General features: G+C 41.5%; 1 protein-coding gene across 2 annotated transcripts in view; it reads right to left on the bottom strand.

Annotated features, from left to right (window-relative positions):
• Window positions 1-1665: 1665 nt before the first annotated feature.
• The window catches only part of ASXL3 (ASXL transcriptional regulator 3), a 171681-nt gene continuing 152841 nt past the window's right edge, over window positions 1666-20505 (bottom strand). For both annotated transcript variants that reach the window (XM_059893908.1, XM_059893907.1), the window contains 4 exons: window positions 16699-16795; window positions 14748-14853; window positions 8128-10084; window positions 1666-5451 (listed from right to left, as the gene is read on the bottom strand). In XM_059893908.1, the coding sequence (XP_059749891.1) occupies window positions 1756-5451; window positions 8128-10084; window positions 14748-14853; window positions 16699-16795 (5856 nt within the window). In that variant the 3' untranslated portion in view covers window positions 1666-1755. The remainder of the gene's footprint in view (window positions 5452-8127; window positions 10085-14747; window positions 14854-16698; window positions 16796-20505) is intronic.

The raw sequence follows: 20505 nt of genomic DNA, 5'->3' as shown, positions 1-20505 counted from the left end.
TTTGGCAACATCACAACAATAAATATGGAGGAAAAAAATATACCATGGTTGATTACTATAAAAAAAAAAATCACAAGTTTTTTTTTCCCCAGGAAGGAAATTTCTGCTCATTCAGTTTTTAAGACATATTTTAAGGGAATGTCAAAAGTTAACATTGATTAGGATGATCCCTTGTGAAAATATCTGTCAAATTCTTACCCTGGATACAGAAGATTTTCCCCCATATTTTTTGAAAATTCTACAGCCACAATCAACCAGTGGGTTAATGGTACTCCACATTTTGTGCTCTGTAATCGGAAGTTAAATGGACATGGTCTTTGTTCTTTCATCTTCCCACAAGGTGCATGTGCTTTTGAACTTGCTTTAGGGAACAGAGCCTGCTGAACTACAGCTGTTCTCTGGCATGAGGGTGGCCACAGTACATGGAATGGAGCTCAAATACTCAACACCCAGACTATTGGATAAACACTGACAATAGTTGTAAGATGCAGTATCCCTTTTTCAAAAGCAGTTCCACTCCCCCAAATATGAAGAATGTACTGAATTCACCTGAGGGGGGGGGGGGCGGGAAACAAAACATGCAACACCCAGAACAATTTTTTAAAATAAGGGCTAGTTTAGAGTCAAATATAATTACATAGATCGTGACTCATGAGGAAAAAACTGTTCAGAAAAATGTTGACACTTCAGCCTTCTGTAGTCCCTCTCATCATCGATGACGCTTTAAAAAAAGAGGTGGCCAACCTCTGCAAAGTCGGAAGCCAGAATGCACTGTTGTCATCAATAAAGGGTTACGATTATTTCCCCCCCTATTTTAATATCTAGTAATTGTATTAGAGTGAATAGAATGGACCAATATTTACATCACCAACCCATTTAGGTGTGTTTGCATACACAGCATTTTACTTGTTTGCTTTGAATTTTAGGGCATTTTTTTTCATACTTGCTCTTAGAAGCCACACATGAAGCTCTGAAATCCTCTGGGCCTATGGCTCTGTGTTGTCCAACTGATCTTACAGTCTCGGGTGTCAAAGGGCTTGAACCAGATTGCTGGGCATGAGGCCCACACTGCAATTTCAGGTGGAAAAGACATTTCACTACAATACGTGTACCATGTCCAAGGCAGATCCAGAGAATCTGCCAGTCTCTGAAAAGAGTCAAAAGGGAGGAAAGAGAATAAGGACAGTGGAGTTCATTAATGGCATACCTCCTTTAATATCTTTTGTGATATGAGTAAATACAAGGAATCATACACTTAAATCAGATTCCCTTTTCCAAATATGATGTAATCAGTACGGTAAAGGTAGGTCCAAAGGAGTCAACTGTTGGAACCCTCGCTGTAATGGTTAATCTACAGAAGACTGCATCACCGCCTTAAATTGCTGTTACCGATCTCTCTCCACATCTCCATTTCTGGTTACCATTAAGTAATTTAAAATGTCCTTTTCCTATCTACACCTGGATTAAAAAAAGAAAGAAACAAATTGGGAGTGACCTGTATACACACGAATAGAAACTTTCCAAAGCTGCAAATGGCAACTAAATATGTAAAAGACATGCTGTTGAGCCCCTCGGCTGGAATGCGATCTCTCCTTTCCCAGAAATGCAAGAAAATAATCATCTAGAGAAAAGATCATCTGTTCCAAAGTAAAATAAATTAGCACGCTATAAACCACTGAGCTGTTCAATTTGTTGTTGCTGACGCCGTGTGGCTTTTCCGTGGTGAAAAGGGATACTGCATCTTTCACTCAGCTCTTATCGCACAACCAGGCAAGCTACACAGAGTTTAGAAGGCCCTATGCAGTCGTCGTGGCAGAAGGCCCCGCAGCCTTTGCACACAATCATGGCTTTCAGCCGGCAAGAGCATTTCAGTTCCAACTCATCCGCGTTGCTGCTGTCGGCAAAGTTCTGAACGGGCATCTGAGCGTTCTGACCAGGCAGACCCGTGGTGGGATTGGAGCCACTTCCCAAAATCCCAATGGACTTTTCAATTGCAGATGCTGCCCTTTTGAAGCTCGTGCTACCGAAGTGTATTGTTGGATAATTTCCACAGAGCTGCTGTTGTTGCTGCACCTGCATTTTCTGAGCAGCTAATTGGGTAAAAGGCTTCTGTGGCTCAGAAAGCAAATAGGAAGAGAAATCTGCATTTTTCAGCGCAAACGCCTTCAACTGTTCCTTCATTTCATTCTGGTCATAGGAAACTTGTTTCATGCCCAGTTCACAGCTGCTGCTTAAACCTTCCTCAAAAGAAAGAGGTTCCGATTTTATATTGCTACATATGCCCGTGGACTGTGGCCAACTAAGTCTCTTAGTGGTTTCCATGGTAACTGGCGGTTGTTTTTGATCGGAGGGGACTTCTGGATTAGGAAGAGGTGGAGGTAGTGGCGGTGGTGGAGGGGGGGGTGGGGGCAAAGCCAAGGGGGGAGGGGGCGGGGGATGCACTAGTGCTTTGTGCGGCATCCCGTGCGGGGTCCCCCCCATGTCATCACCTTCTTTAATGGGCATGTTGGGGGGCACCATATTGGCTAACCTTAGCTGGTGAGGTGCTGAGGAAAGGCCAACCTCTCCCAGTCCCTTTTGCTCAAGATGCCTATTGAAGGAAAACGTGTTACAGCCCACGGGGGCTTTGGCAGAGGCTGGTAACAGAGCCGCGGTAGGAATGGGGCCCCTGGCAGCCAGAGGCATTTGGTAAAACTGCTGTCTGTGGGAGGTCCCCGCGTCGGGGTGGAAGCCGCCGTTCTTGTCGACGTGAAACAGGCTCTGCTGGAAGCCACACGAGGGGAGCAGCCGCTTCTGCTGTTTGACCTCAGGGCTGTGAGCCATCTTGCTCTGCCCAGGGTGCTTGTTCAGCCACTCCTGCTTCAGCGGCTGGCTGAGTCCCAGCTGATTCATGCCGGAGCTGATGACACACGGCCCCCCTTTCACATCTGTGTCCGCCAACAACTTCCCTGGCTCACATTTCACTTGAGCGTGTTCCCCCCCGGTCCTGGCGACTCTCTTCTTGGGGTGGTTCTCCCGCTTCCTCGTTGGTAGTGGTGCGAGAGCGCCTGCCAGGTAGACTTTCCCGTCTGGATTGGGAGAGCTAGGGGGCATTTCAACCACGTTCCTCTCGGGGGCTGTTTTACCCACTGAGGTAGTTTGAAGAGGCAGAGGAAGCCTGTTGATTTCGAGCTTGGCTCCCAGTCTGGGCTGGGGCAACACTTTTTCCAAAGGCAAGTTGCCCTGGAGTAACTGTGTGACGAGGGGATTGTTCGCCTCCACCGATGACAGACGGCAGCTGGAGCTCCCTGCGCTGGGAGCTCTTTTCAGGGTGTCTGTAGCCAGAGGCGTGGCCTCTTCCACGGGACCAGAGGTGGGGGCCTGCACGCTCTGCGTCCGCTGCGCGCTCGGGGCTGCTCCTGCAGCTGCAGGATGCGGCTCAGGGCCAGGGAAGTCGCCGGCGTCCATCCTAAAGCCCTTGTCCACGTCGTGAGGTTCGGACTTCACGGGGAGAGGGACGCTTGTGATGAGATTCCTGGGGTGAAGTTCCGCCACATGCGAGGAGCTGGCGTGCTCGGTCTTGATGGCCTGCGGACAGCCCTGCTCCAGATATTCCTTCTGTTTACTGGAACCAGGGTGGCAGAGCAGAGGCTGTCCCGCGCTCCTCACCCCGTCCTCGCCCCAGCAGATCCGGCCGCCCGGGTTATACTGATGGCCACAGGTTGTGTCGGCTTCACTTTTGAACGTGGTTATGCCACGCGCCTGCTCAGCAAAGCTGTGACTCAGAGGAGTCCCCGCGTTTAATTTATCTGGAACCACGAGGGGTCCTTCACGGAGACCCGGGCAGGTGGCCTGCATCGTTTGACTGTCTTGTTTTGCCGCGGAAGCAGCAATGAAACTGGGACCGTGATCTCCGCCTTCGCTTGCAACCGGCTCGGGCCTGCTGATGACAGACACCTGCGGACACGCCACGGGCTGGATGGCTGCTTCCGTCCTCCCGGACCTGCTCTGGAGGTCCAGGCCGGCTTCCGTGCTCTCAAGAGAGACAGTCAGAGACAACGTGGAGGTCAGCGTGGTGCTGTGGTCGACGATGACTTTACACGGAATCGAGCGGTTTATGGCTGCTGGTGGGAACCCCCCCGGGGGTGGCTGAGGTTTCCCAGAAGTGTCTGCCCTGTTCCGAGTCCCTGAAGTTTTGTCCAAGCCTTCAGCACTTAACGTGGGAGGACTGTCGTAAGAGTTTACAGTCAGCATGCTTCCAGTAAACGCTGCGACAGGTGGGCGTGCCACCAGGGCGTCAGTGACTGCGACGGGGTCCCTGCAGCCGAGGGCGGCCCTCACAGTGGTGCCCGTGGACATGGTGTCCCGTTCTTCGCTCCCAGGCATGGCTATCTTCTCAGAAGGAAATCTGTTGTTCACTCCCGTTGGGGGAATCAAGACAGAGCTAGTGGAGAGATGGTTTGGCAAGTTGCTTCCGATGGAGGGAGTTGGCACAGAGGTGTACTGACTGGAGACCAGGCTGCCAGCGCCGCTGCTGGGTGCCAGCAACCGCTTGTCACCCCGGGGGCTCGCTGTGCTGGAGCCCTCCGCGGCGGCCGGAGGAGGGGTGCTCTCGATACATTTTGGTATAATGGCTATGCATGGAGGGTCCGTTCCCTGGATGGTTTTCAACATGCTTATGTTACAAGCAGAAATTGTAGTGTTTGCACTGTCAACAGACATTAGGACAGAGGATTTATCAACAGAACTCACAAAGGGATGTTCTTTAATTGCTCCCGACATAGCAGTGCTGCAGACAGACACGGGGACGGGACTTTTATTAAAAAGCATGGGCACACTGCTATTTTCCGAAGAGGTAGATGAAACAATTTTCTCAGACAAGTGTGACACAGGTGTGTTTTCGTCAGAACTATGCACAGATAAGTCCGTGGCAATTTCTGGAAGTTTAGTCGGGTTGAGAGACTGCTGTAGTACAGTGGTGGGCTCCCGGAGGTGCGCGGCCTTGTTGCTGGGAGATCGGCAGTTTGGATTGACAATGATGACACCAGGCGAGCCTTCGATTTTTGTTTCAGGGGCAGAAGACACTTCTAAGCTTGGAGGCCCTTCCTTTGAGCCGAGCGGAGGCAACCGGGGCTCTTTAGCGTTCTGGAAGAGGTGGGCTCGGGCTTGATGCTTTGCGAAGAGCTTCACCTTCGTCTGCTCTTTGATATGCGCCAGAGTTCTGGCCTTTCCGCCCTCTCCTGGGCTCCCCATAGCTCCCGAAACGATGCTCGCGGCCGCCGCCACGGCTGCGGCTGCTGCCGCCTCTCGCTGGGCCCTTGCTTGCTGGGCTCGGGCCTTGATGTCCGCCAGGGTCCTGGCTCCCGTGTTCCTCCCGCCACTGACCGATGTGCCAGATGACGCGCGAGCCTCTGGTTTGGAGACTGGTTGGCTCTTGATAATAAAGGGTGGCCCGATTTTGGAAAGCTGGATCTACAGGAAGGGGGAAAATGGAAAGATAAAGTGCGTGTACACGATCACAGACAAGGCGCGTGTGTACGTGATCACAGAGGGACGTGGGGACGCAGGCACGCGAGGGCGGGGAGTAGCCGCATCCTCTCCTAAGGGGGCAAGAACGGCACCTAGTACCCTGAATGGGCCTTTGGGGTATAAGGCAGCAATAAATGCAGCACGAATGTGAAAATTAAAAATTTTAACCTCTGTTTGTAATCTATAAAATATTAACCGGTGACTTCACTTGGCTTGGAAATGAAACGTCTTTTAAAGCCTCATATAAATGGAAACAAAACCCAGGCTTCTTAAAATGAGGTGAGCTAAAAAGAGTTAGAAATAGTTAGCTTTCAACTTATCTTCCTGGCTGGCATGAAGATACTCAGGCCAGCCAGGAAGAATAGAGATATTCAAAACTCTATTTGAATTTATCTGCCTTAATTTATCTGTCTTAATTTGACACAAAGGAAAAAGGAAAAAGCCCTAACCAAAGGTCAGAAGACTAGAATTCTCAGCCTGGCTTGACATAAAGGAATGCTGTGAACCTAGGCAAATCACTGTGTACTTCAGTTTCTCCAATAATCTCCCCAAGTCAGAAACTCTGTAGGTTTTATGTGGTCCCATACCACCTAGCATGCCGCCATATATATATATATATAAAATAAGCACACAATATGACTTTGTAAACTGTAAACAGTAAGACTAGTTATTTCTGGTCTATTTCTTTCACAGAGGTGTTATAAAGATGGAATGAGACTATACTTTTGAAAGTGCTTTGCTTTCCAAAGGGATTTTATTATTATTATTACGTTTTCTAGAAAGCAAGGGCAACTCTAGTTTTCTGCCTCCAAAAGAGAGTATGGGTGGGGCAGCTTATTTGATATTGGAAATCTACCATTTGCTGAATTTAGTAAACGTCCCAACCCACACTGTTCACCCACTCATCTAATTAAGAGACTCAGTCATCACCAAATTCATGAGTCACAAGACCTAACAACAAACATCCCAAAGCAATGCCTATGATGCTTTAGTCACTAAGAATATTCCCAGAGTCACAGATTTGTAAAGCTGGCAGGGATCTAGTTAAAGCCCTTCGTTTACAGTTGAAAAAACCGAGCCCCTGGAGATGGGCTGCCCTGGGTTCATATAACTAGGGAGTGACAGAGCCTTTGGGCTCCCCATTCTGTGCTGTTGACACGTACTATATTTCCTTATATTTTTTCCTTTAGAAACAATTTTCCTAGAAAACTTACACCTCTCTTCTTAACATATGTGCATTTACATATATTGACATTATAAATACCTGACACATACTACAAGATCGTATCAATTTGGAATTATGCTTTAGTACTTTGGTAGATGGATTATCTTCCTGAGCTATCTCGTTTCTCATTTTCAAATTTCTGATGGCTCTCTTCTAATCCAAAGATTCCAAAGATAGATGAATTTAGAAAAGAAATTCAGTTTTACCTTTTAAATATTTCCCTTAGTTAAAAAAATTAAAAACATTAAGCCTAACGAACATTAAATATATATATTGTATCTCTCTATCCATCTATCTTTACATAAAAGGTATATCACTTTGAAAATAAGCTTTTGACAAAAAAATTAGACTGAAATGTTTAAAAATATTTCCTATGGAAAGCATGCTTATATTTTTCTTTTCATTGCTTCAGAAATTAAAATGCATAGCAGGGTTTTAATGGGAGCTTAATATTCATCTTTTATATCTCTAGAATCTTATTTAATAGGGACTGCTTTATTAAATAGAATAATTACAATCACACCCCTAAAAGTCAACCTTAGGGAGATCATGAGGCACATATTAAAAGTAGATGTCAGAGCAAAGCAAAATAAAGAGAAAGATTACGAAAAACAAATCTTGAGTATGTTTGTAATTCTTTGAGTTAACCTTAATTTTTAGTTTAGTTAGGCAGAGTCAATTTATATACAAGAGTTGTTTTCTGAGAGTTAAAATCTACCTGGGATCAAAATAAAATATATAAATAGGAATGTTTGTCTACAGGCTTTATTATTGTATGAAGTTAACTACTTCTTTATTATTTTGGAAATAAAATAGTAGGATTTGTATACCTATGTACCTATAGCATTTTCCTCAGGGTTTGTGAAGTGATTTCACTGATTTATTCAAGAGATATTTAATGAGGCTCCTTCAGAAGCTAGATCCTCTCTGCTAGGCAGAGGGGGTGTTCAAGATTTGTTGGAAAATGAATGAGGAGATAACACGTACCTTCATTTCTTGAGTGCAAGCCTCTGACTTTTGACTACTGCTTTCTCTAGTCCTACTCAACTTTTATAGGATGCTGAATTATCTTTCAAATTTTTCCAAGTTTATATAGGTCTCTGTCCTACACTGTGGAGTCCCCCAGAGACCCTGTATCTCAGTGGCCTGTGGGCTCCTCCAGGCCCTGTTCTCCCTCCTCCCTTCTTTTTCCTTAAATGCCAAGGTCTAAATATGTACATCTATCTAAACTTATTGTATGAGCTCAACGCAGTCTGAAAAAGGATCATTTAATATTAGACTGGTGCTGGGAGTATTAGATTATAAACTGCTACATTTATTTTTGAAAAATTAAGTATCTAAATAGAAAAAGCCTATCTATGGAATTTCCTTTTTTTAAAAAAAAAATACCGTACCTTGAGAGGTGGAACCCTTGGTTCCTCTCTTGGAGGCTGTTCTTTCTCAGATGGACTGCTGGATGACAAGTTCCGGCTTGACTGGTCATCTTCTATCCTAGCCCTCTTCTCCTTACAGATCCCAAAGCTGTGATGCTCTGCGGTTTTCCTCTTCGATATCTCAGACTCTCTACTTTCATTTCTTACCCCATCTGGGGACTTGGAGGGCTCTGACAACTTGGAAGTATGAGAGGTCTCCAACCGATTCTGTGAGCTCCCTGGCTTATGCATTTTATTTCTAGAGCCTTCTGAAAATGAAGCCTTATCCACCGATGAGATGTATTGCTTGTCCTGTAATTTAGCTGATGGGAGCTCATTTCCCTTACTCTCTGTCTCTTCAGAAAAGACAGGTAATTCCAATGGTGAAGACATCGCTTTCTTTTCTGTTCTTTGCAGGACATTATGATTTTTAACTTTTATCATTTCTGTAGAAGGAAGTTCTGGAATCGAAGCGGGATAGGGCTTCTCAGCTTCAACATGGGATTTACAAGGAGGCTGATTCAGGGTCTTATTGTGCAATTCTTCTGATGAATATGCTTCAGGAGCAATGGAAGAAGAACCCATTTTGATAGGTTCGGGAGTATTTGATAGAGGCTTCTGCTGAGAGGTAAGGCTCTCTCCCAGGGGCTTGGCAGGGGCAGAACCTTCATCTTTCTGGGGGGAGAGTGGTTCTTCAGATATGGAAGTTGACTTTCTTTGTTGATGCACCATTCTTTCATTCATGGAAGAACTGGAAATTGGAGATGTTTCTGAAGGAAGTGGCAAACTGGATATAAAAGTGGTCTCAGATGTGAGAAGCATGGAAGACACTGAAGAAGTTTCTGATGTCAAAGGTAAATCAGACATGGGTGAGGTTTCGGATGTTAAAGGTAAATTTGATACTGGGGATGCTTCAGATGTTAACGGTAAATTGGACATCAAAGACGCTTCTGATATTTCAGGTGAAGTGGATATTGGAGAGATTTCTGACATCAAAGATGCATGAAGATTTTCATCAGTGGCATTTCGCTGATTATATTTGTCCACATTTTCAGTGCTGGACACCTCAGAACAAAACGTTGTCTCAAGGGAGGCTGGGGTACATGATTCTTCTGAAGTGGATTGGGTTTCCCCTCCTGGGGATGTCAGGCTGGTACAGGCTCCCTCTGGGCTCTCGGAAGAGAAGGACGTTTCAGAGATGCAAGCATTTTCAGAAAGCTGTTCATCAGGATCACTCTGCAGCTCCATATCTACAGCAATTCCTTCACTTGGAAATTGGCCTTCTAAAGACGATGACCCTGTTTTAATTTTTGGAGTGTTGGTCTCTAGTGCAGTTTCTGGCTCCTTATGTTCTGTGTCATTGACATGAATCACAGATGAAGTGGAAGGAACGAGAGAGTCACAGACTTCCAGCTGATCAATGACAACTGACATCTCTTCCTGGGGAGATTCTGATTTCTCTTCCACTTTAACTTCAACATGAGGCAAAGTTTCTAAAACATCATTCATTATAACACAGGATTCCAAGTTATCTTCAGGAGGTGCTATCTGGGGCTCCTCATGAGAGTTGGCTGGACTTTCTGACTCCTCAGAAAATTCAGGTATTGTCTTGTGATTCTCATCCTGGCACTCACAGATGCTAGTCTCTACCTCTTCCTCAATTTCCTCCTGAATCACAGATTCTTCGGGGATCAAGATGTCCTCTGATTCTGACTCTGTCATTACATCTTTACCTACGTCTACCATGGGACAAAGTGTAGCACAGAAATCAGGCTCTGGAGAAGTTGGACTTTTCATGCTTTTTGGCTGTTGTTCTTTCAAGGGAGTCTGTGCAGATAGACCAGGAAGGCCAGAGGTCCCACATGAAGAACTACTTTCAGCTCCATCATTGTTTGGTCCAGATGTGAGCTTTATAGAGTCCTCTCTTGACATGCCCAACCTGAACAGAAATTAGAAATATTAAATTATTGTTCAACCACAAAACATGAAAGGTACAACTTGGATCTCTCACCAAATATAGTATTCATAGAGGTAAATGCATAAAATTAATTTTATAATCACTAAGTAACATGTTTAGCTTATGTAAACTAGTTTATGATGGCTTAGTTTTTCTACTGCTTTTATAATCATAACTAAAATAAACTCTACTTCTGTTTAAAAAGTATTGATTTTTATTCTGTAAGCAAGGGAGATTGCATACGAAAAAGATTTTTAAAAATATGGGCTGAAAAGCAAAAGAATGTATAAGACCTAAATCTTTTAAAGTCAGAAAGTAGAAATATGTCCTTATAATAGAAAATTACATAGTCCTTAAAGGATGCAACATAACCAAATAATTAAGATCAATGGAAGATGGGTATGTTGTAAAATCTTGAAATGGAAATGACTTCCAAAGATTAAGTTCTCTTAACCCAATGTAAAAGGTGTCCATCACCATATTTTAGTACAATATCTAAGTGTCTAACCTAAGACAAGATGGAAATTTCACTAAAGAATAATAAACATATTTGGGGTCATCAAAGTTGATTCTACTAGATTACATTCATGTGAGGCAAGACTTTTTAAAATTCTTTCATGTACATCTCTTACTGTAAAGATATTCCATAAAAAGTTAGTGTAGAATATCAAGAAATAGCCCAGCCTAATGTTCAGGTCATAAGGTAAAGTTTATCAGAATTGCAATCAACAATATTGTAAATCACTAATTCCTGTCATACTAAGTTACAATGTCAGCATCAGATGGTAGGGAAATATGCTGTTCTAAATGAAGTTAAATTAGAGTACAGGCAATTACAAAGATGAGCAGAAGAGAGAACATTCCCAGAGGAAGAAACATATTTGAGTGAGGAAATACAGCTATAACAGGAAAATACCTCAGTAAAATCTTCTTCAAACTTTTAGTTAAATTAAATCCCCAAAATGAAAGGGAAATAAAATTGAATACACTTTTTGGGTATTTGATCATTGCCTTCTTCACTAAAATTCAGAAGGCTGAGAAAGGAAGATAGAGGACACTTCCTTCATAATTAGTCTCTTTTCTTTCAACTTTCCCTAAGATGGGTTCAAATTAAACCACAATTTATATTATAGTGAGAGGAACAAAATAATATAACTACACTACAGATGAATTTAGAGCAGAATAATCAGCTAGGAATAAGGTCTCTTGGGGCCAGATCAAGCAGAGATACCACTGATACTAGGTTAGATGGAGAACACACAGAATCTACCCACTGGCAGCCAAATTTCAGCTAGTTGATTAATAAGAATATTATTAAATATATTTAATATTACTAAATATCATATATGTATATAATATATTTATATCTCATATGGAAAACAGCACTGTATAAAACATACATGTAAACATTTTATTATTTTCATGGGAAAATAGATTTAAGGTGGCATAAGGCATAGAAGGAAGACGTTCACAGCACACCGCATAACCACATAAAGGGAAACTCTGCCCGCCTGAAATCTAGACTGCAAATCAACAGACCAACTCCTATAATTTTGAGTTAGCATATACATGGGATCCCTACAAGTAATTAAAACGAATATAAGACAGTACTGTATTATAGGCAGAAGAAGCCAATAAGAACCAAAATAAAGATCTCAAAGAGCAGAAAACTAAATCAGACAGATCTTAACTAAAGCTGAATTTCAGTGGTAACATTCTTGGGAAAACTTAGAACAATGAGAAGGCACATGGTGTCAGTCAACTGAAAATTATCTGATGCTAGGAAAATATCCCTCACATATTGAGGGAATGTAGGTAATCTAGAAGTAACAAAATTAGAAGGGCAGTCAATGAAATGTCCAAAATACATCAGTCATCCAATATGTAATCAAAGATAGGAAAAGACAAGCAAGAAGTCCAGGGATGTAAGGGGACAGAAACTCTATGGATAAACTCGAGCAAGAAAAGGGTCAATCAAGTAAGAGAACTGTTTGTATTCAGAACTCAGTGATGTTGATGGGGAGTCATGTTTACTCACAGTATTGTAGTTGTCCCCTTCCAGGACAGGAGTCCTTAACCTGATATCCATGAGAGTCTACAGAGCCTCCAAATTTCATGCAAAAAATTGTAGGTGTGTGAATTTTTCTGAGAAGGATTTGCAGGTGAGCAAATTACTTAACCACACCATGTAAAACTGGGGAAATTACTTAGTTTCACTGCCTCTCAGTTTCCTAAACCCTTTTTAAAATAAGAATAATAACGGTATCCACCTTATAGGACTGTTGGGAGGGTTAAGTGAAACAATATTTGCCAAGCTCTTAGAAACGTATCAGAGCCAGAGTATGTTCAATGATTATTTGCTGACTGAGGAAAAACTCTCTGTATGGTCTCTACAGTGCTGGCTGTCTGGCATCTAGGATAGTGTGTGGCACGGAGGCGATGCTGCATGAATACTGAATTGATAAAAGCACAGGCCCAACACTCAACAAAAATTAAGGACCAGTTTTTCGGAGGTAACTAACTTGGTTATGCTTCTGCCATTACCGACAAGAGTGCTCCCAACGTTCCCTTTGTCAGAAAAGGTAAGGAAGGCAGGGTTCTTAATCCTGCTGGACATCAGCACGATGTGGAAGCATCTAAAAATTCAGATTCCTGGGCTCAACTCCTGGAGATCACCCATCAGTACATCTGGGGTGGGTGTCGGAAATCTGTACCTATTTGTAAGAGCTCCAATGAAGATTGTAATGTCGCCAGGCTTGAGTAATACGGCTGGTAACTAGCCTGTAACTAGCCTGCCACAATTTTAATTTTTGAGAAAGGACATTAATTACCTCTTTTTTAGCTTTGCTTCAATATGTATATGCATCCAAAGTCCTAGGGCAGCAAGTGAAAAGGAGGCTTCCTACTCAAACTCAGGAGGAGGGCTACTTAGCGCAACTCACCAGAGGCGAGGCTGCTCCGAGTAAGCAGGCTGTTCATCATGTGATGTCTTTTTACAACGAGCGCTCATGTGAGACTCCCCCTGACGGCTTTCCCCATTTACAGGGGGAGTTTTGTGAAATTAGATCAAATGGTACAGGTTGTGTTGCCTGCAACCACCTCAGTGTCTTTTACACAAAACAATGACTTTCAAGCATTAATTGTGTATGTGGGAATTAAAGCACAAATTCCTCTACCCATGATGATCTAAAGTTGCTGTCAATTGTCAGCTCTTAAATCCCTCTTTCTTTCTTAGGGATCTGATTGTCTGTGAGATTCAAATTCTGCCCAAGGAGAATATGTTCCTGTTAACCATGAGGCAAAGGAGAAACTACTTTCAAATTAGCTCAGTCACTACCATACTTAGGTGTGACTGGTATTATTTTTAAAACACACACATACACAAATAAAAATAATAGATTAAAAAGCGGTTATAGCCTCCTACACTATTGGTGGGCACGTAAATTGGTGCAGTCACTATGGTGAACAGTATGGAGTTTCCTCAAGCTAAAAGCTAAAAATAGAGTTGCCGTATGATCCAGCAATACCACTCATGGGCATATATCCAGACAAAACTATAATTCAAAAAGATACATGCACCCATATGTTCATAGCAGCACTATTCATAATAGCCAAGACATGGAAACAACCTTAATGTCCATCAAAAGATGAATGGATAAAGAAGATGTGGTGTGTATATATACACAATGGAATATTACCTAGCCATAAAAAAAGAATGAAATAATGTCATTTACAGTAACACGGATGTACCTAGAGATCATCATACTAAGTGAAGTTAAGTCACACAGAGAAAGACAAATACTGTATGATATCACTTATATGTGGAATCTAAAATATGACATGAATGAACTTACCTATGAAACAGATTCACAGACACAGAGAACAGACTTTTGGTTGTCAAGTGGGGCTGGGGGCAGGATGGACAGGGAGTTTGGGATTAGCAGATGCAAACTATTATATATATGTAGAATGGATAAACAAGGTCCTACTGTACAGCACAGGGAACTATATTCAATATCCTATGATAAACCATAATGGAAAAGAATATGAAAAATAATGTATATACATGTATAACTGAATCACTTTGCTGTACAGCAGAAATTAACACATGGCAAATCAACTACTTGAATAAAATACGTTTTTTAAAAAGTGGTTTTACATAAAGAGGAAAATGGATAAAGGAAAGGGTAATACCTTAGGCTCTCCCCCAAATAAGGACTAAACAAATGTATATGGAGAGTCAAAATTTTTGGAAAAAAATGTGAGAATTAAATATGTGTCCAAGACTACTTATCTCTAACGCATTTATTAATGAAAATGCTTAGATTTAAAAAAAAACAAACAGGAGATTTTTACTAAAATCCAGTTATGAATGCCAAAATTGACTTCTATAGAATTTCATGTGCTATTTTCAGTCCAAAATGAATTTTCATGGACAAGTTATAAACCCTTGAAAATGCATTTTTAAAAATTTAAGTGCTGATATGCCACTATAATTTTACCTGCAATTTCTTACACTGAGAGACTATTGCCTTTTATCACAGGTTTATAAAGTTTTATAGCATATGATTGTGCTAAGTGAAACAGAGAATTACATTTTCATTTCCTTCTAAGAGAAATAAGAAGAAAATGCTCTAGTACTTACTTTTCTCCATAAAACCTTTCGAAGAATTTTTCTTTCCAGGGTTCTGTTTTCTTTTCCTTTTCAATTTCTTGCCTTATCCGCAATTGCATTTCTGGAGTAAACTCTCCTAGAAAGAAAATGCTTAGATATTGAGTAAAAGTTGTCATATGTTTTGCCAGTTAATAAAGAAAACATGTAACTAATTTGAATAAACTTTTATGGATGCCAAAAGGTAAAAAAAGTTGAGTACTGATAATATTTCTACAGCTTCTTTTTTTATGAACATCACTCAGTCATTTAGTCACAGACAGACTCTAAAGCATTTAGCAAATGTACTGAGTGCTAGGGGTTGCGAATGAAAGTGAATATTCACTGTCCTTGATGAAACCAGTCTGGTGAAAGAAAAAGCACACAGTTGAGTATAATAACACAATGTGGAAAGCCCTGTATATGTCATAAGAATAAATGTAGGGAAAGTACTTAATTCTCCCTAAATTGATTAGGGAAGACCATACATAGAACCTGATTCTTGAGTTAGCTTTTGAAAGATGACCAAGCTTTCATAAAGTAATTAGTTCACAAGGCACAGAGATACGAATACGTATATTTATGTGCTTTTGAGTGGCCAATTATGAGTAGAACACAGGATGAAATGAAATAGGAAAGGTAGGCGGTGGCCAATTACCCAACACATGTTTTAAAGAGAGCCCTGAATTTTTCCTGTAAGAGACAGAGGGAGGTCCTGGCGGTGTTCAGTGAGGGAGGAATATGGCCAAATAAGCAACTTAGAAACTGGCTGGGAGGCTACTGAGTAGCGTAGATGAGAGATGGAGATTACAGTCAGGCCAGCATCTTGAGAATGTTGAAGAAGATTCAAAGACACAAGTAACAGTTCATAATCAGATGGACCTGGGGAGAAGGAAGAGGAACAAAGACATCATAAAGGTTTCAAAGTGAGGAGCTGTGAGAAAAAGGGGTGACCTTAGTAGACAGAAGGCAGAAGAAATAGTAGACATTAAAAGGGAAGAGAGTTTAATACTGGCATTTTGGTTTTAAGGTGCCTGATACTGGAAAGATCCAGCAGGTTTGTGGAATGGAGCAGCAAAGGATTGGGAAAGAGGAGTTCCAGCCAGATTTGGACATTTTCAGCATGTGGGCTATATAGCTGAAACCATGGTCCTGAATGAGGCTCTTAGAGCATGTGAGCAGTTACAAAAGCAAATAGCAGGGAAGAGAATGGTGGGGACATCACCATTTACCATCAGGTGGAAGAACAGGAGCTCCTGAAGGAAGCTGAGAAAAGGCTGTCAGAAAGGTAGCAAGAGGACACAATTTAAAATATATTATGAATGTCGAAGGCAGATGGTTTCAAATTAGATGGGGTAGAAAACAAGTGAGACATAGGAGAAGGAACATGAAATGCCAAGGACTGAGAAGAGGAAAGTGAACTTTGCAATGAGAAAGCCATTCGTATTCTCTAGAAGGGATTGTTCCCATTGTGTATGGTGGGGTCACACCCAACCATAAAAATGTTAGTGGGTAAGGGAGTAAAAATGTGGTAACACTGGGTATTGTTTAGTCTTTCATGAAGCTTGGTGACTAAAGGAATGATAAGATGAAGTGGTGGCTTCAGGGGAAGACTGTATTAAAAGAAGATTCTTCCAGGCTCTCGGACATCAGAGAATACACAATGCATCAAACACATAATTTAAATGATTATTCCAAAGAAAATCTTGCTATATCAAAAATTTTTATTATGTTCCAGATAAAGTCATGCTTTCTTCAAAAATACTGGACATCAAAAATGCACAGTATAACAAAAGAATTAATGAAGTCATTTGAAATAGGATGTGAGTTTTTACTCAAGTATACTTCAGGGGGGAAAACGACTTGGGAAGCAGAGAAAGGTGCAAATCTCAGTACAGTCTGTTGACTCAAATATGTCAAATAATAATGGAAAATAGAAATTTACCTTCTGCCAGTCGCTGTTTCCAGCCTTGTGCTGCATATGCAAAGAATTCATTATTTAGAGCTGAAGTACTGAGGCGTAAAATTCCATCACTTCCCATCTAGGAAATAAGCCGACAGAAACAAGATTCCATCAAGAATAATTCAAAGCAAAAGTATGCAGGAAAGAAGCAAAAACTGAGGGTGTGAGTGTGTGTGTGAGAGAGAGAGAAAGAGCAAGAGAGAGAAAGAGCAGGGTAGAAGGCAGGGAGGAAAGGAATCTAACAAAAGATGAATTTCCTAGTAGGAAAACTGCACCGCTTACAGTGACTATTATAGTGACTAAATACATCAACTTAAAGGAAATCTGTATTAGGCATTTCCATTATCAGTGGTGAGTATAACAAATGTATGTGACTTAATCAAAAAATTTATATCTTTGTCATTTTTATATGCCTTAAATGATACCAAATTAAAAATCTACATATGTGTACACCTTTAGATTATTTTTTTAATTAAATTCTTTAAAATTTGTGGAAGCTAAAGAAATCTAGTCTGATCACTTGGAGTCTTCCACTGTCTGAGGTTCAGACGACAAAGTTCTGAAACATTAAAACAAATACACCCACACTGTCATACATACCCTTCCCTCTATTCTTCTCACCTCTTTGGGTGCACACAGAAAACAGGTATACAAAGTTTAAAATCTGTGCAACTATATGCTACTAACCTTTTTCCTCAAATTTATTATTTTTCAAATTCATGTACATACAGAAGAGATTTGGATAAGCATCATCGAACTGGATGCTTTTAACTTTCCACCTATTTACCACATCTGCCCTGTGCATGTATTCTGCTTGCTGACACAGGGGATACAAATAATTAGTGTTGTCCTTGGCTGGCTTCTCATGTAGTTGAGGAGTGAAGACAGAACACATAAAAAGTTAAACAGTGCCAAGCATGAGGTGAGTGGGAATTAAGAAGGGGGAAAAAAAAAAAAAAAAAAAAAAAGCTAGGGGAGGGTATCTAGGTGGACGTGAGTGGTTAGGAAGAACTTGATGCCAGAGGTGAAATGGGTTAGGGTCTTGGGCAAGTAACAGGACTGGGGCATAATGGTTTTATATAAAGCATACAATACAGAGTGGGAGCTTTGTCGTAGAGGCGGAACAACACAAACAATCAGTAATTGGACCGTTCATGAAGGCGTGAAGATGTTTTAGCCTGCTATTGAGTCGGTTTGGCAAACTGTAGCTCCAGTTACATTTTCAAAGATTTCTTCTTACTCTCATAGACACCCCCGTGTGTCCTAAGCTCTAATAAGTCACTGCTATCTGAAAACACACTCAGACACGTCTTAGCCCCATGTTTTCGTTCGTTTGCAGTCTTCTCTACACCCCATTTTCACCCACTGAAATACTGTCCCTCTTTTACAATTTAACTCAAATCATGCATTCATGAATATGTCAGCTAAACCATCATTTGGGAGCAAAGGAGAATACTGAGTCTAAAAGTAAATATTATACTAGCAACTCAAAGCCGGATAATGGTCAACAAATCCAGAAAAGAGAGACACTGAACAGATGTGAGACATCCTGGATGCTGCCATCATGACAGCCACAGATTTAAGATGCTGAGTTTCCTCATCTAAGAAGATACTGATAACCATACTAAAATATTCAATGCACTTGGAAAATTTCAGGCAAGACTTTGTTCATTCATGGATTCACTGTTTACTCACAATTATTTCACCTTCATTCAGTAGATACTTATTAAGCCACTCATATGAACCTGTATACCGGGCGTTTTTTGGGTGCAGGCAATACGGTGGCAGTAAAGAAAAAGGCTCTGCCCTTAAATTCTGAACATATTCCCCATACAGCAGATGGTCTGGTCCCTGTGCATCTCGCCCACCCACCTGAGCTCAGCACGGCTGTGACGTACAGTGACATCGCCATGCACGTGTCCCACCTCAGGGTCTTACCACAGCCCCAAGACGTGAGTGGCTAAATGTCCTCGCCTTCCCACCTTTTAATTGGACACTTCTAGGACACTATCCGCTGGCACGCAGTATATGAACTGAGTCAAGGGATGCCATTTGGTGCTGTGTCCCCAACAGTTAGGACTAGAAGGTGGAAGGCAAGTGCCCTGAAGAGAAAAAGGAATTGGTTTACTATGAAGTACATTTATGGAAGGCACAATGGAAAAGGTTAGATTTTCTACATTTGAGAACATGCATGGTGCTTTATAATTTGGAGTCCATGCACAATGCCTATTATATTGCAGGTACTCAATAAATGTTTATTGCCCTGTCCTGGCTTTGTGTAAGTGAAAGATTTAAAGTTTAACTCCGGTAGCTGACATATAGGATTTCAGTTTGGTGTGTTCTGCCAGGCCAGGGGAATGATTAGTTATTAATTGAAATTTCAGCATAATTTTAAAACACAAAGAAATACCAGATCCAGATTAGCTCTGACAGAGTCTCAAGATTTCAGCACATGAAAATGCAAGGCAGTGTGAAATGAACACATTCAAGAATACGGAAGCTAGCCCGGGAGGAAAATGTTTTTCTTTTAAAACTGAAAAATAATATTAACTGCCAGCCTTCCAGCCTGTCTGAGACAGCACAATTAAACACTAGGGCTAAATTAAATATGTGCCAATAAAACTTTTAAAATACACTATTAATTTTATGGCGTTTAAGAAATACTGTCCAAAAGACATGGCATTTTAATGAGCTGGAACAATAAATGTTTCTGAAAGTTTTATTTATTTATTTATCGCGGAGCTATAAATTCTTGTTTTTCTGATTACCCACAATAGAAACATTCATTCTAAAAACTCCCCTAACTCTCTTATAGTGAAGTATCCAAATAAGCTATTGATAAGCTATGCTTCTTTTTTAATTAGAAGGAGAAAAACTCTGTGCTGTTGTGGAAGAAAATAAGTATGGTTAAAGGAAAACTTATTTGTGGAGAGATCCTTTCACAAAGATTTAAGTCTCTATTGGTGAGTATATCATTTGCCTTTGGGGTTGATTATATTAACGTACATTTTATGGGATGGATATCAGTGGAATTCAAAGGATTAAAATGTTATTGCTACTTGCAAACCATCCAATGTTTGAAGTTTGAGGAATGTTAATTCTGTATGAGAATATATCTACATTTAATAATAATCCTTTGCACCTCTAAAAGATTCTTTATCCCTTTTTTTTCTAATTTGGGGTTTCTTGCAAGTGATTCGGAATGCGTGGCACGTGGGTTGCTTAGAGGAAGCGTGAGAAATGTGCTGGAGAGTCAGAAAGTGGCTAAGTCATAACAGGACACCTAGATATACTCAGCAATTTGGACTTCATCCTACAGGTAATGGGGAGCGATTCAAAGCGAAGCCAAAACAAGACGAAAAGGTTTGTGCTGAGTGTGTGCGGGGAAGTGGACTGCTGATGTAGATGATGTGTCCAGGACGAGCCTCTCTAATGCTCACTGTTGATCAGGACACCAGAGCTGACACCTGAATGCGTGAAGAAGGAGCCACGCAGCCATGGTTGGGGGAGCGTGCTTGGTGGAGGGATGTAAATGCAGAGGCCCTCAGGTGGGGCTTGTGAGGAGGCCCTAAGAGATGGAGAGACCTTAGAAGCAGGAGAAACAGGGGCTGAGGGGCCAGGATCATACTGGGCCTCGGAGCCCACTGTAAAGACTGGCTTTTTCCCCACGCGAGCTGGAAAGCCTCTGGGATTTTGGCCTGACAAATGAAAAGATCTGACATTTCAAAAGGATAGCTCTGACTGCTGCATTTAAAAAAGACTTTAGAGCTGTCCAACAGCAATATAAAC

Source organism: Balaenoptera ricei, chromosome 14, assembly GCF_028023285.1.
Source record: "Balaenoptera ricei isolate mBalRic1 chromosome 14, mBalRic1.hap2, whole genome shotgun sequence".
In the NCBI taxonomy this organism is placed as follows: Eukaryota; Metazoa; Chordata; class Mammalia; order Artiodactyla; family Balaenopteridae; genus Balaenoptera; species Balaenoptera ricei.
This window is presented reverse-complemented; position numbering and strand designations above follow the sequence as displayed.